Genomic DNA, 16,397 nt, shown 5'->3' on the forward strand with positions numbered 1-16,397 from the left:
ATGTTTTTATGTTTAATGTTATATGTTTTATTATAAAATCCTACCAAACAATTATCAAAAAAACAAAATTTAATATTTTGCTAAGAACCTACCAAAACTTCTACCAATAATCTTTACTTTTACTCATGTATCTTACCAAAATCTCTTAATCTAATTATATTATTAAAGTAATACTAAGATATGCAATTGCATATCTAGCAATGCTGATGCCCTTAGGCTGTCCAAGAAAAGAAGCATCTAAAGAGTTCTTGAGTACAACGTCTTAGATAAGAAAATGTCAGTCCCATTATAACCTCTGAAAACCAAACACACACACACACATTATAAAATCTCTTCTTCTCTGACATATAATGGGGAAAACAAGCAAGTGGATTCGAAATTTCTTAACCGGAAAAAAAGAGAGAACAAAAGAAAAGATTAATCAGAGCGAGTGTGGATTCACTTCTACGACACCAGGAACTCCTAAAGAGAAACGTCGATGGAGTTTTAGACGTTCTTCTGCCACTGCACCACCAGCTTGTGCTTCTACCCTCAAAGATTCATCTCCACTGCCTCAGCCGCCACCTCCTCCACCGCCACAACCATTTGTGTTGGACAGCGAAGATGAGCAGAGCAAGAACGTTTCAGCCGCAGAGATTGCAATTGATGTTGAAGAATTTGCAGCAGTGAAGATTCAAGCTTGCTTTCGTTCTCATTTGGTAAAACTAAAAACAAACTCGAGCTTATTAAATACTCTGTTTCTTTCTTTGTGTTCAAGAGTTCATATTTTTAATTTTTTGGGGGGCAGGCGAGGAAAGCATTAAGAGCGTTAAAAGGGTTGGTGAAACTACAAGCACTTGTGAGAGGTCATTTAGTAAGGAAACAAGCAACGGCTACACTTAGATGTATGCAAGCATTGATTACACTTCAAGCCAAAGCTCGAGAACAGAGGATTCGTATGATCGGAGATTCACCAACAAACACCACAAATCTAAGAACATCGATTCATAAAACCCGGATCCATAACATTTACCACGTAATGGATCTAACCCAGATCTCAAAATCTAATCTTGACAGCACCCAGATCCCAAAGTTTCTGACTTTGTCTCCTCTGTTTTTGCCTTTGCAGGAGAATGAAGAAAACATCAAGATTGTGGAAATGGACACTCAGTCTAAATTTTACTCTTCAGCTCCTTCTGCTATAACAGATATGAGTCCTCGAGCGTATAGTAGCCATTTCGAGGACTGTAACTCGTTCAACACAGCACAAAGCAGTCCTCAGTGTTCCAGATTCAGAGAGTATTACAATGGAGATTCTTTGTCTTCTTACGATTACCCTCTCTTCCCAAATTACATGGCCAATACTCAGTCTTCTAAAGCCAAGGCTCGGTCTCAGAGTGCGCCTAAGCAGAGACCTCCTGAGATCTATGAGAAGCAGCCTAGCGGGAGGAGAAGATCTTCGATGGAAGCACCGAGGAACGGTGTCCCCAGAGCTGTAAGGATGCAGAGATCTTCATCTCAGTTAGGCAAAGAAAGTCAAAGTCATCATCATCATCATCCGTGGATGGCAATTAAGCTCGATAGATCTAACATTTCTCTTATGGAGAGTGAATGCGGATCTACCAGTACAATTATGACCAACAGCAACTACGGCAGACATGTTAATGTGAGTCTGTAAACGTTACTTGTTTCCAAGAAATATTTTACTTGAGGTTAATCTTATGTTTATTGCTCTCTCGTTCTTGTCTATGTGTTGTTTTGTTTATTTCTTTCTTTTTTTAGTTGTGTTGTTGAAGGCTCAGGGGAACATGTACTGAAAAGTGTGATTTAGAAACTAGTAAGTGATTTGATTGCTGGAAGAAATAAGACAAACTTAGTAACTGAAGAAGGATTCGTTTTCTCGATGATCAAAACTTCAGCAAATAACAAATCTCGATGATCAAAATTTCAGCAAATAACAAATCTCCATATGCAAAGAAAATATAAAGTACAAGACACATATCGTCTCAACTCTTGATCCTTACCTTTTGTTTTTATCATACGAAATTTAGGGGGCGTGAAAGAATTACAATTTGAAAGCCAAATAGTCCATAAATAAATACACTTTAGACGTTTGAAGAACCAAATATTAGGTTTATTATATACTTATTCCGTTCATGAAAGATGATAGGTTTATAGATTTTTTTTTTGTTCCACAAAAATATCATTTTGTAGATTTTTAAGATACTTTCAATAATTAATATTATTAAATTGTACATTTGAAAAAACATTAGTTGAGAATACTTAAATGAATTAAATATTATTGGTTGATAATTATTGAAAAATTATAGTATATATAAATAATAAATTCAATTGTAAATATTTATTATGTTATTAATAATCGTAAAAATTTAGAAACCATCTTTTAAAAATAGGAGAGTATTTTTCAAAAAAAGAATGGAAAGAGTATCTTTTTTATGTCGGTTAGCGAATCAAATACTGACATGTGGAAAAGTCATACAAAAAACAAAATTAAAATGCATCATTTTTCCTTTGGTGAAAAAATAAAGCCGCATGTGTAAGTACAAAAAAGTTGCATAGGTATCTCAACAGTTCATCAATCAAAAGCCATGATCTCCACTTTTTTACGTTAACGTTTTAGGGTTAATTTGAATAAAATTTAAAATCATCTTTTTTTTGCACTGAATTTTAAAATTATTCCAACAACAATTTTTTTTTAAAACTGTTGTTAGTTCTGACTGGTTTTTTTAATATCAATTTTCCTTTTTCTGCCTCAGTTTGAAATTTTTATCATTCATTGCATGGATTTATATATGGATAGATAGAGCTGCAGAACGTTTAGCCATTCAGAATTCAGGTAAACAATAATTTTAGTTACTTTTTAGTTTTATCATTTTAAATTAAATTTTTAACCATTCTCTTTGATTAGTTTTGAAATATCTCAAATTTTATTTTACAATTTTCCTAGGTTTTTTTAATGACAATCTAAAAACAGAAAATAGTTAACATGTTTAGATAATCACTTTTCCTGAAATCCTTAACTAAGAATTCAAGAAAATAGCTTTCTTTATAATAAAAAAATCTAAATTTGTAAATTAATATTTAAAACAAAATAAGCAAAGTGGGTAAAATTATAATAATAAATATTAAAAACAAAATTTTAATTGTTAAGGAATCAAAAATTTAATCATAAAATCAAATTTTAATCTCAATGTTTTTGGAAAATATTGCAAACATGTAACCATTTTAAAAGTAATATCAAAATTATTGTTTAACCCCTCCCCCTTGCCCTTGAAAAAAAAACCAGAACCGAACCAAATTATCTGAAACCGAAACCCTCAACTACCCGAATGATTCCTATATTTTTATATCCGAATAACCGAAACAGGAACCGAACAGAAAACCGAACGGGTACCCGAATATCCGAAAAACAAGTTTATGTACTCTCTTATATAAGGTAAAATGTCATCAACCTTACTCGAACCCATGTTTGACAAGAAGAATGAGAACATTGTTACTACCAGGCCACATTATCTTTTATGTACTCTCTTATATTATACATATATATATATATATATATATATATATATATATATGGTATTTCTATATTAAAATACAATAAATACTTATAAAACAACACTTTAGTGGCTCGAACTTTGGTTGGATTGACAATTATACTAGTGTTTAACCATTAGACCACTTAAATTAAAACGTTAACTAATATATTTTGTATATATATTTGATTCATATATTAAACGGGTATCTGAAACCGAACTGAAACCAAACCAAAATTTCATAAATATCTATTGGGTATAAAAGTGATTTATCCAATATACCTAGAACCAAATGGTTCTTACCCGAAACCGAACCAAATACCCGAATTCCCAGGGCTACCTCCCCCTTTCAACCTACTAGTTTAAATTCTGAGTGAAAATTATACCATGATCAAATAATTTTGAAGACAACAAAATTGACCCGTGTTTAGCACGGGCGTTGATACGAGTTAATTATATAAATTTGGGGTCAAACAGACCATGCATGTTTCTATGCGTTTATGTTCTAGTGCGGCGCTGAAACGAGAGGCAGCATCAGGGAACTGTAATCGGAGATTAACTCCGTATACCCCTCCCTCTCTTGAAAATTCCCCTTTATCCCCTTATTAAAATATTATTTGATATTTATTTATTTTAAAATAGTAAACGTGGGACCAGGGTACGTAAAGACCCAAATGCCCTTAATGAAATCACTAAACTACATGATCCAACCTAAGCTACCCGACCCACCCAATCCCAGTCGGGTCGGATCCTCTTAGACCTAATCTCTAAACGCTGCGTATTGCTCTCTTTCTCATTTTTGTTTCTCCAACTCTTTCTCCCTTTTCTCTCGTGTGACAGAAACGGTCTCAGAAAAGGCGAGCTTGATTCTCTCTTCGCTGTTGTCAAATCTCCATAACTCCCCTCTGGTTCTTCCGAGAGCCACCGCCTCCTCCTCTCATGCGCCTCTGATAACTCCGATGATCTCGTTGCTCATCTCAATTCTTTATGTTCCATCGACGAGCAGAAGCAAGCCGCCATGGAGATCAGGCTCTTGTCCAAGAACAAACCTGAGAATGCATCAAAATCGCCAAAGCCGGAGCGGTTACGCTGCTCATCTCTCTGATCTCATCTTCGGATCTTCAGCTCTAGGAGTACAGAGTCACGGCGATCATGAATCTCTCGCTCTGCGACGAGAAGAAAGACCTGATTGCTTCTTCCGGCGCCATCAAGCCGCTCGTTAGAGTGTTGAAGATGGGAACTCCCACGGCCAAAGTGAACGCCGCCTGCGCTCTTCTTCTTATATCGCAGGTTGAGGATAACAAAGTCGCAATAGGAAGATCAGGAGTGATTCCTCTTCTTGTGAACCTTCTAGAAACCGGAGAATTCAGGGCCAAGAAGAACGCCTCGACTGCTCTATACTCGCTGTGCTCAGCTAAAGAGAACAAACTCAGAGCCGTGCAGTCAGGAATCATGAAGCCGCTGGTAGACAAATCGGCGTTCGTGATGGGCTTGCTTATATCGGTTCCGGAATCTAAACCGGTGATACTGGTGGAAGAGTTCCGGTGCTGGTGGAGATCGTGGAGGCAGGAACGGATAACACATGTAAAATACCTTGTGATAAACTTATAATAAAAAATTTATACATATAATAATAAAAAAACTACACATGTAAAATGTATTGCCGTTATATACATAAATTTAATATTCTAATTACATTTAGTAATTCTCGGTAATCTTCAAGGTATTAGTAGTACTACCTTACACATAGTAATACTTTGGCAAATTATAAGTTTTATTAGTAAAACCATGTCCAAATGAAATATTTTGTAGTAAAACCAATTATTTTATACAATGAATATTATTAAGACAGAGTATTACATAAACAATTAACGAGAAATAAATATTTTAATAGATTCTGCTTACTATAACTTTACGATTCACTCATCAACCATGAAAGTTAAGGAGTCATTTTGGGAAAATGATAAATATTCTTAAAACTATAGAAAATAATCATCTAAATAGTTTTAATAGTTTTATTTACTATATACATAGTCTACTAATAAATAATATATGAGTTCTATATGTTAAATATATATACTATTTGCAATATATGTCAAAACTAACGGGATAATCTAGAGCCAAAACAGATGCACTTCTACATTGATGAACTCCATATGTAGAACACTTCTACACTTCTCATGATTAACTTGCAGTAGAAAACCAAAAACGTCTTCATCATTCCAATTTCCAAATATATGATGGTTTGTTCGAACACAATACCATTGGAAAGTAACTAAGCTTCGCTTCCATCTTAGATTCATCTACCTTTATTTTTCTGCAAATATTCTCAAGCAAAGCAGAGAATGTGACCTTCTCCACTGATTTCTTCAACGCAATCATCTGAATTTCATCTGCTCCTTCACCATCTCCCGGTATCCATTTTATTTCAGCCCCATACTTCATATAATATCCCCCATAATCAAAATAAATGAATGTGCAAAGCGTATTTTACATTTTTTCTAAAATAAAATAGAATTCTCATTACAATTAGCATTATTAAGAATCTTAAAATTAATTTTCACACCGTACAGTTTTCTCTTACTAATACTAATCTATTTTAGTACTATACATAGTAATACTAGTAATACTAGTCGAACTTGTAAACATAGTAATATCAGTAATACCAGTAAAACTATTTTGCCTTAGTAAACTAGTTCTCTTATTAATACCCAGAAATTATCTTTGCACTATCTAATTAACTTTTTATGACGATTTTGTTCGGATTTTACATTACCTATGATATATAATTCATCTTAATGAAATTACACACAAAAAATCATCAAAAACGGACATAAATTATACCATAAATCCATAAACACAATTTTCAAAAAAAACAAATCTTTTCAAATTTGCATCGAATCTTCTTTTTTACACTAGCCGTGATATACACTTCTTTTTAGTAGTATTCCAGCAAAAAAATCATCAAAAACGAACATAAAATATACCTAAAATCCATAAACACAGTTTTCAAAATCGTTTTTAATCTCTCAAAATTTTCATCAATTTTTACTTTTTAATGTTACCCATGATATAAACAACATTTAATTGATATTTCAGAAATAAATTTCATCGAAAACAGACAAGAATTGCTTATTCTTCAAGCTTCAAAATCATCAATGGAAGATGGGGAAAATGAGCTTTCACGATGAAGATGAAGCCAGGTGGGCCAGGTGAAATTTCATTGGTTAATGTTAATCCCTGTTCGGGAACGCTCTAGGCGCTAGTCGGGCGGTCGGGTTGGGCCTAGCGCCTAAAGAGAAAATCAAGGATTAATCGGAAATTATGCGGGACGGAATTTTTAGATGGTTTACTATGTTATAAAACATGTTAATCTTTAATTGTGTATAACATTAATACATTTTCATGTTTAAGATTGTATAAAACACACAAATAGAATATATAATCTTAATATAATGTAATTTTCATCAAAATTATGAATATAAATGATATTTATAAAATTTTAGATCAAATAAACAAATAAAAATATTATTAAAAATAAAATAAAAATAAAAAAATAATAAAAAATAATAAAAAATAATAAAAAATAGATTAGGCGGCCGCCTAGGCGGCTAGGCGATCATTTAGGCGGTCTAGGAGGAAAATATCGGATATCCGATTTCTAAACCGATTTGGCATAAATCGGAGCGGAAGAGTGACGCGTAGCGGCTAGGCGGCCGATTTTTAGAACAGAGGTGTTAATATGTGAGCCATAGTAGTAGATGAGTTATGATTGATTAATTTAATTGGAGAAATTACTGTATTTATGAGGTAGAATAAAATATAATAAATTAATGAAGAATTGTATATGTAAGCACAATCACAAAAGGGTAGCGAAAATAGAGAGATGATATCCGGCAAAGATTATAGCCCAGGTTTAGTCGATTTCAGTAGGGCAGCGAACAATATAGTAAAAAAAAGAATATTTAGTCAATGTGAAAGAATATTTAGTCAATTTTTATGCCTTCTCTGAAAAAAAAAAGAAGAATATTCGAAATGAAACTCAAGGTTATACTGTTCAGTTTTAATTATTTAAAACTCAAGGGCCAAGAAAAGTCTTTTTAGTTATACTTTTCAGTTTACTAGTGGTATTCCGGCGCTACGCGCCGGGTTCGTATGTTTTGTTTTCTAATGATTTTAAATTTTTTTTGTATCAATTTGATAGTCGTTAGTGATTGTAGTGAATTACTTTGTTTTGAAGTTGTTTAGGTCAAAAAGGAATAACATAAGTGATTTTCACTAATCGATTCAATAAAAATAGAATAAATAAGTGATAGTTGCAACAAAGTAAATATAGTTGATCTTAAAGCATAAGGTAAAATCGATGTTCTAAAAGGAAAACATGTAAATGCATGTGTTTGAACGAAGATAACAAAAAAAAAATTCCTTTTAAAGTATTAACAATCCTCACATGTTTTGTCCATGTCATAGATGTGACAATACGTAAAGGATTCATCGTGGACGTATTGGTTAAATACTTTGTCTCAAAATAATATTGAATTCATTTATTGTGTTGCATTTTTATTTTATTTTAGTTTGTAATGTATATTGTAAATTAAGACTTGTAATTGGTTTTAATTAAATTAAAAAAAAAGTAATCATCCGCTAAGTTTCGTAATTTTTAAGCTTTTAGTTCTCTCTCTCTCTCTCTCCTGAGTTATTGCTGATGTCTGGAAGAATCTCAGAAGAAGAAGATATCGTTTGGGGACAAAGTGATCTTTGCACAAAAAGATAGAAAGATTAAATGTTTCTGAAGACTTTCAAGACCATATATACACATAAAGTTTATATATCAAAATCCAAGTTGGGAACCTTTTATAAATTATTTGACTAATAAATTAGCTAAGATACATAAAGAACTTAGAAAGACAATTGCACCAAATTTTAGCAAAAAAAACATAAAAAAACATAGGAAGACAATGTGTGAGACTTGCCCGCCGTTGAAAGTATTTAATCTTACACCATATATTGTAAATTTTATTCTTCGTAATTGGTTTTTTTTTATCAAAAAAGGAATTAATATTCTTCGTAATTGTTAAATGTAACAATCACCCTAAACAAATCGATTATTGCTAGGTGACATCAAATACGATAGTTTTCAAGCTATCAGCTATGCAAGGAGGTTGCTCGATGCAGACAAAAATAACACAATCAAGCACATGCATAATAGGAAAATTCATAAACATCTTCCGAGCTAGCTACGTAAAGGCGGCAAGATCATCACCAACTATTCAGTTACGTAGTTTACAAAAAAAAAAAAAAAAAAAAAACTATTCAGTTACGTTCTCTTCTGAATTGGGTTTTATAGGCCCACCAACCATCCTAACTTGAGACTGTGATAATTGTTAACATATAATCCAAAAAAAACTATGCCAATTCAAACTGAAACAAAACCATAGTCATGAAAAGTATATCTCAAAATATATCAGTTATGTTAACAGTTATTTTCATATTCATATTGGGAGACGTGTGAGACAATACTATCTTAAAAGGTTTGTATTTTTGTACCTGGAATTTCGAAAGGGGGTGTTGGAGGTAGGTTCTCCATTCTTTTATAACTCTTTCCTGAGAATCAAACAGGAGAATCAAACATTAGTTCCTATACAATTGTTTTTTGGTTTCAAACAGGATCAATATTCGTATATCCTCTGTTTGTTAAATAATTGTCATACTTACAGAATCTTCTCGCGAGCTTCTTGGACAACCGTATAAGGAGCCAAGGTTGAACCGGGAAGGAGAAGAATTGTGTTGCAGAGCGTTTGGTAATCGAGTATGTAAACGGGAGTAGGAAGTTTAGTTTTATTTTTGCCCTGTTTTAAGGTATTATATTATTCTGTAGGGGCATAATTTTGGAAAAATATCAGTGATGAGATATGGGAATATTTTCTTACCTTAATTTAATATGATTAGTGATCGCATGTTCAGTTGGGCTATATTCCCAAACTAAATAACTCTTATTGTAACTATACTGTTATGGATTTTTGATATGGGAATATTCCCATACTGAATCTCGTCTCTAGGACAGTAAGATGCTAATATGAAAAAAAAACGTGTTTTCCTGCAATTGCTAACTTGAGACTGTGATAATTGTTAACATATAACCCAAAAAAAAAACTCTGCCAATTCAAACTGAAACAAAACCATAGTCATGAAAAATATATCTCAAAACTCAAACTGAAAATGAAAAACCATGAGGCAGCATAGATTTGGAAACAAAAACACTAAAACTGCATCCAAATTTCCATCTCTGAGAAGACTCACGCGAGCTCTAGTCCACACGCTTAAGGCGTTTAGCTTCTTCTAGATCAGTACCGTCACAACTTCTCTTACTCCCCTCTGCAGAACCCACATGGTTTATGAACGTTTCCTCCGATGCAGTAGTCTCGTTACCTTCCGAAGACTCTGTCGCTGGTGGAGTGTCTAGAGGAAGAATCTTGGTCACGGTAAGAGATCGTGTCTTGCCTGAGAAGTTATGCTCTGTCACTTTGACACAAAATTTATGCTTCTGACCAATGGTGCTGATTAGAGCTTCAGGAAGAGGCGCCTCATGGTTAACTCCTTCGTTCCCATTAGCCTGACATTCAATCAAAAAAAAGTGTCAAGCTGTATACTTTTCATAGCATTGTCTGAGTAAAAGAAGACAGCGTCAAGTCAACATGTTTGAGAGCTTAAATTCTAATAAAAAGCTACCTCAAAATAGCTTCTAACTAACTCTGATGCGGGCTTCCCAGTCAGCTCACGACCAGCATCCCCAAGTAGCACAAAAACAGCTTGGTCACTGTTGTCATACACGGATATCTTTGAAAGGTACCTGTTATGAAACAATCAGAACCTAATACCAATGAAAAATTAATTGGAAGTCAGGAGAGAGTTCTTACTGTGCCACACCAGATACGTTAACATTCTCACACTTGTTGTTTGTACAAATCAACGAAGTTGGGCCTTTGCTAACATTACTACGGCACCCACTGCATGCAATGTAGTACCAAGAAGAACCATGCACGACATCATCGATCGTAGCCGTGCACTCAAAAAAGGCATCCTGTGTAAGTGCATAAGATTATAATTTTTTTCTTAACGGTCAAAGATATAAAGATTGAGTTTACCTTTGCGGTTTCCTGCTTAATGTAGGAGAATATTTCCCCTATAGTCATTGTCTCACGTTTGGTTACTATCTCTGCATTAACCTGCTCAGCAATACCGGGGTTAGCCCCCAACCTGCGACAGAGTAGAAATCATTAATCTAATCATTCACTGCAATGAGATAACGTGGGCAATGCAGTAAGTAATAGAGAAAAGCAAAACACGTTAATATTTACCAAGCGAAGTAATCTATGGTGGGCTGGATATCGTAGTCCATGAACACCCGCGAAGACGACATCGAGGTCAAGGCAAGAGTGCATGTGGTCATTTGAAAAACGCATCAAAGAACACTAACTGAATATATGTACCTGTAAAAAACCAATATTGAAGACAAAAAGAAGAACCTCCGAGAGTCTTTGTGTTAACGGCCGTGACCAGTAACACAGTGGGTGTGCGCTCGTACGACTTAAACTTCTTGCAGAAGTCTCTTGCAGCCTGATCCCAAAGGTATAGCTTCATGACCGGTCCACTGTGCAAAAACGATAGTAAATAGTTAAGAGGAGTAAACAGAAGTTGTTGTTTAAAAATGATGAAAACATACTCATGCGATTGGATATGAATCAGAACACGCCTCGCCTTTGCTATCTCCACTTCGTCAAGAACTGGGGCCTCAACAATACTTTGACCATTAACCAACTTCATGTGGCCAACAACATCTACAACATTGTTCATCAATAGTGTTAGTAATTAGTTAAAGTAATTATGTTGAGTGACATTACGTGAGAAGCTAAAATCGCAAACACACAACGAATCCAATCATCGATTCAATAAAATCTGAGGGCCGAGTGCAGAGAGTATTTAAGAAACCCAAAACATCAATACAACTAAGTCGAGATATATATATCTAAGCAGCAAGAAAGGAATAATCATACGTCTAATAATCAAGTCGAGATATGTATTTATATCTAAGCAGTAACAAAGGCCAAAGATTACTTCTAATAATCTAGCAACGCAATAATCAAGCAACTACGTTAAGAATTAACGTAGGGAATTACAGAGCTTACCGTAGAGGTCTCCTTTGAGATCACAATTAGCTTGAAACTCCTCATACGAATGGAACCGGAAACTATCTTCATCGAAAGGGATGTGACAGTCTCGAAGAACCGACAGTTCCGAGTTCCATGAGAACGACACTGTAACAGTATGATCAGCAACACGAAACACAACTTTGTTTCTGGATCCATAGAAGTTGTTGAGTTTGTAAACAAATCCTCGCTTCATATCGGGTAGATATTTTTTGATACGCCCCGGGGAAACGAATCCTTGAATAAGAGTTCCCTAAGAAGAACAACATTAAAAAAAAAAATTTAATAGGTGAAGAACGATAAGGATTTACTTTTTCTGAAAGGATAACGAGCGATTCATTACTATACCTTTTCGTCGATGAGTAGCATCTCCATGCCGATGAGCGTCTTCTTCAGTGGGTTCCAAGCCTCCCATAAATGGATGAGCCGAAACCGCAACTGAGATTCTTGGTGACCCAGCGAGAGATCTTTGAAGAACACGACTTTTTCGTCATAATCGGAGGAGACAATCGACTTTCCATGTGGTTTCATCGCCATCGATCGAGTTTCGAGTAATTCTAGGGTTTTGATTTGTGATCGGGTGAAAAAACTTTATATAAAGGAGCAAAGGAGGGAGATGAAACGAAACCATTAAGAAAAAATTGATTGCGAAATCGAATGGAAAGAAACTGAAGGTGAAGAAGGGGATGATTAGAACTCAAGGGAGAAGATGAATCGAAATGGGGAAGAGGCGGAGTGATTCGTGATCTCGTCTCTGTAGAGGCAGGTTAGGTAGGTAGACGACAAAGCCTCCACCGAATTGAAAACCAAGACGAAGCCCATATGTGGAAAATGAAGCCCAAACCGAGCCAGGTTAGGTAGACGACGAAGCCAAACTGAGAATGAAATGTTCTGATTGGCCAAATATTTTTAAGGACGTGGCAGCATAGATTTTGAGGGAATGTCTCTTTTAGTATTGTGATTTTTGGTCAATGAGAATATTCAAAATGAAACTCAAGTTTATGACATGGATAATAAATGATTTCTGCTTTACAAATATATCCACAACATCAAATCATATTGAAGAGCTGTGTAAACTGCAAGAGAATTCGGATATATTGCTATTGGGGAGCTAAGATAACATCCAAATATTGAATGCCTTTACCAGAAGTTATGGTCTTTACATGAGATCAGTGAAGTGAAACTTTGAGGTTGGTTCCAAGCCTATAAATTCGTACTCCGAGGATCCTGAGCTTTCGTAGTTCCTAGTCTAGACACGGCGGATCTAGAAACAATATTCACCCGGGGCAAACCTAAAAATCACTATTATTACATTTACAAATTAAAATTGTTATCAAGGGCATTTTCAAAATTTGGTGCAAAATTACACTAATTATTTTGTTTCATGGTGGGCAACTGCCCCACCGACTCACAAGGTACATCCGCCAAGACACCTAATCTCAGAACAATCACCAAACTCAGGTTCCAAGTGAAGAAAGCGAGAGGTTTGCTTGCAGAGTCTATGTTTATTTACAAATAAACCCCTAAACATTTGCTGAACTCTCTTTTACGTCCTCGTCCTTTAGAAAAGAGAAATTCCAACACTATCTTCTTAGGTCCCTATTGGTAACAAAATATGTCAAAATTACCCCTAACTATATTGTAGAATTACCCCCAGCAACCCGTCTTGTTCCTCAAGTCAGCTTTTGATCTAATATCTCCCCGTGACGGAGGAAAAGGACAACTGGAATCGAAATTGGGAGAAGATCCAAGTAACTGAAGAAATCTTGGCGAAGAGATCTGAAGATGGAGTGCGTGTTCGGTCTCGTTGGTAATGGATTCGCTATCGTGGCGGCGGATACGTCGGCAGTTCACAGTATACTTGTGCACAAGAACAACGAGGACAAGATCATGGTCCTTGACTCACACAAGCTCATCGCCGCAAGCGGGGAGCCTGGTGACCGGTAAATCCTCCTCCTCCGCCTCTCTGAATCAGTACATTGGGTTTGATTTTTGGGAATGTTTATAATAGGGTTCAGTTTACGGAGTATGTACAGAAGAATGTGTCACTGTATCAGTTCCGAAACGGGATCCCTTTGACTACCGCTGCTGCTGCCAACTTCACTCGCGGAGAGCTCGCCACTGCTTTGAGAAAGGTGACTTCTTTTCCTACTTTGAGTTATGAGCTTAGGGGAGTTAGGGTGTCCAAGTTCTTTGCTTTTATGAGATAGTAATATTAGCTGATATTAAATTGTTGGAGCAACTTTTAGGTGTTGGGGGTGATCGATAATGTGCTTATTTCTTGGGGTTTTACTTTACTCTTTTGATACAATTTTGTCCAACTGGTGTGTTATTGTGGTATTGGATTGAAACTGTTTTGATTGTTAATGTTCTTGTTTATATGATTAATCCACTGGGTACAGAGCTTACCCTTCGGGGTTGATTGAAGTCACAAAGTTGAGTATCTTTGTGACAAGCTTTATAAGTAATTGATACTGGCTTTTGATAAGAATGCACAAATACTAGACAGTTTTGTGTTCAGGACTATGAAGTTTGTTTACTCTGATTTTGTGACTTGATTATGAAGTTCATACTTAACTGGCAATGTGATCTTTTTCAACTTTTAGACATTGTTGAGGGGTATTATACTGATGCAATGGTAGCTTTTGCTTAAGATTGCTAATGGAAACTGAAAATGGCAATGGTAGACACTGTATTAGTTTTCCGCAATTATTCTTCTGATTTACCTTGTTTCTTTTGGTTGTTCATGAATGGCCTCACACTTGATCATTTTGAGTATCTCATTGCTTTTTAAATTCTGTTTGATTCCAGAACCCGTACTCAGTAAACATCCTGATGGCGGGCTACGACAAAGAAGCAGGCGCATCTCTATACTACATTGACTACATTGCAACTCTTCACAAGGTTGACAAGGGAGCATTTGGTTACGGCTCATACTTCTCTCTCTCCACAATGGACAGGCACTACCGCAGCGACATGTCAGTTGAAGAAGCCATTGAGTTGGTCGACAAATGCATACTTGAGATCAGGTCAAGGCTGGTCATTGCGCCACCAAACTTTGTGATCAAGATCGTCGACAAGGATGGAGCTCGTGAGCACGCTTGGCGTCAGTCTGTACAAGATGTCACCACTGCTTCTGTCTAACTCTGTTACGTTTGCTTTTTTTTCTTTTACTAAGCTTGCATTTGCTTTTTATGTTGAAACTTTAAATGGTTCATGGAAAATTAGTTCCTAGATAATGATGCTATGATGTTATTGAAATGAAAACATGTATCTTATGAGAGAACGTGCTATGCTTTTGTATATGGAAGGAAAGTAAAAACAAATTGCTTCAGATGCGAGTGAGGATAGAAGTGGCCAAAGTCATGATGATGGTCGTGAGAAACAACAACAGGTTGCTGATAATTGGAGAGCCGTTTATGATGAGTTGTGGTGAGACGTTATCTATATCAGGCGAGAACTGATCGGAGGTTGGTGAAATCTTAGCCGTTTCCGGTGGTAAGCCTAGCGATTGAGGAGAGGCAGAGTCTCGATCACCTGCAGAGATACAAATGAAGCTCAGTCTCAACCAAAAATCCATCAAAATCGATTTTGTTTATTTACCGTAGTCAAAGGGAGACGTGAACTGGATACTCTGAAGCGGCGGAAGCTCAGGCGACACTGCAACACACAGATCAAGATCCCTAAAGTTACACATCTAAGGTTCAACACAATCGATTCCATTTGGATTAGAAGATTTGAAACTAAACCTGACGGAGAGCAAAGAGACTCGAAAGATTCGTCGGAACTCTTGAATTCGGTACAGATCTGAGAAAGAGAAAGCAATCTAGATCGATCCAAGGGGAATCCGAGGATCATCGGCTGGCGAAGAAGATAACAGAGGCACTTTCCGGCGGTGGAATGAACAGACGTGGAGAAAACAGAGCAGCATAGAGCATCCGGCGTCTTTGAGATGTTGTTTGGCGGAGCCGAGACGTAAGGGATGCATGGAGAGAACATAACCAGCTCCTCCGAGCAAGTCGGAGACGGTGGAGAAGAAGAAGGTCCCTGCGTCTCGGCCACGGCGGTTGAGGAGGAAGAGAAGGTGATCGCGAGCATGAGGATGATTACGATGGTGACGGCCATTGTCGTTGTTTCAGAGAGCTCCTTCTCGATTTCAGTTACAGAGATTATGAAAGTGTCGACTGGAGACTCGCGTAACGATATCGTGGCGGGAAATAACAACTTGTTGAGGTCTTGATAATTCCCTGTATTTACGAATTTGCCCCTAGATCTCGACTTTACCGGGACGAAGCAGGTTTTGGTTTGTTGAGAGGCTCTGAGTTGGCAGTGATCTGCCACTTATATGCATACACGTGTGAGGATTAACCTAATTTCGGGTTCAGATGTAGTATCAAAGGTTACGTTTTGATTGTTGCTTATCTAATTGAATGTGCTCAAAGTATTACAACACATTTTGTAATCACGTGTCATCACCACAATCATTCTTAAAATTCTTAGAAAAATATGTTGATCCATATAAATATATAATAAACGTTTTATTAAACTAACCATAAATTAATCATGAATGTTCTTCATTGTTTCCTTAAATAAAAATCACGGAATTACCTAATGTGGCTAAAGTATATATGACAATTAATGATTTTGAATAATAAAT

The 16,397-nt window shown here is 35.9% G+C and overlaps 4 protein-coding genes and 1 pseudogene across 4 annotated transcripts; 3 read left to right on the plus strand and 2 right to left on the minus strand.

Annotated features, from left to right (window-relative positions):
• The first annotated feature begins 228 nt into the window (after window positions 1-228).
• Window positions 229-1,842, plus strand: BNAC08G09860D (protein IQ-DOMAIN 19). Its single transcript, XM_013877988.3, has 3 exons — window positions 229-698; window positions 788-1,015; window positions 1,109-1,842. Exons 1-3 carry the CDS (start codon window positions 351-353, stop codon window positions 1,655-1,657), a joined length of 1,125 nt encoding a protein of 374 aa, XP_013733442.1. The 5' UTR covers window positions 229-350; the 3' UTR covers window positions 1,658-1,842.
• A 2,589-nt stretch (window positions 1,843-4,431) lies between these two features.
• LOC106425005 lies at window positions 4,432-6,912 on the plus strand (annotated as a pseudogene).
• A 2,928-nt stretch (window positions 6,913-9,840) lies between these two features.
• Window positions 9,841-11,485, minus strand: LOC125591886. The gene is made up of 6 exons (XM_048766791.1): window positions 11,257-11,485; window positions 11,035-11,184; window positions 10,679-10,790; window positions 10,451-10,614; window positions 10,263-10,383; window positions 9,841-10,146 (listed from the first exon to the last, which is right to left on the minus strand). The coding sequence occupies exons 1-6, from the start codon at window positions 11,385-11,387 to the stop codon at window positions 9,841-9,843; spliced, it is 984 nt and encodes a 327-aa protein (XP_048622748.1). The 5' UTR covers window positions 11,388-11,485.
• A 1,824-nt stretch (window positions 11,486-13,309) lies between these two features.
• LOC125591553 (proteasome subunit beta type-2-A-like) lies at window positions 13,310-15,074 on the plus strand. The gene is made up of 3 exons (XM_048765952.1): window positions 13,310-13,683; window positions 13,752-13,875; window positions 14,552-15,074. The coding sequence occupies exons 1-3, from the start codon at window positions 13,526-13,528 to the stop codon at window positions 14,882-14,884; spliced, it is 615 nt and encodes a 204-aa protein (XP_048621909.1). The 5' UTR covers window positions 13,310-13,525; the 3' UTR covers window positions 14,885-15,074.
• LOC106393890 (non-specific lipid transfer protein GPI-anchored 25-like) lies at window positions 14,973-15,908 on the minus strand. The gene is made up of 3 exons (XM_048765951.1): window positions 15,490-15,908; window positions 15,344-15,400; window positions 14,973-15,277 (listed from the first exon to the last, which is right to left on the minus strand). The coding sequence occupies exons 1-3, from the start codon at window positions 15,863-15,865 to the stop codon at window positions 15,072-15,074; spliced, it is 639 nt and encodes a 212-aa protein (XP_048621908.1). The 5' UTR covers window positions 15,866-15,908; the 3' UTR covers window positions 14,973-15,071.
• Between the last annotated feature and the right edge of the window lie 489 nt (window positions 15,909-16,397).

The sequence above is a fragment of the Brassica napus genome, chromosome C8 (genome assembly GCF_020379485.1).
Source record: "Brassica napus cultivar Da-Ae chromosome C8, Da-Ae, whole genome shotgun sequence".
NCBI lineage: Eukaryota > Viridiplantae > Streptophyta > Magnoliopsida > Brassicales > Brassicaceae > Brassica > Brassica napus.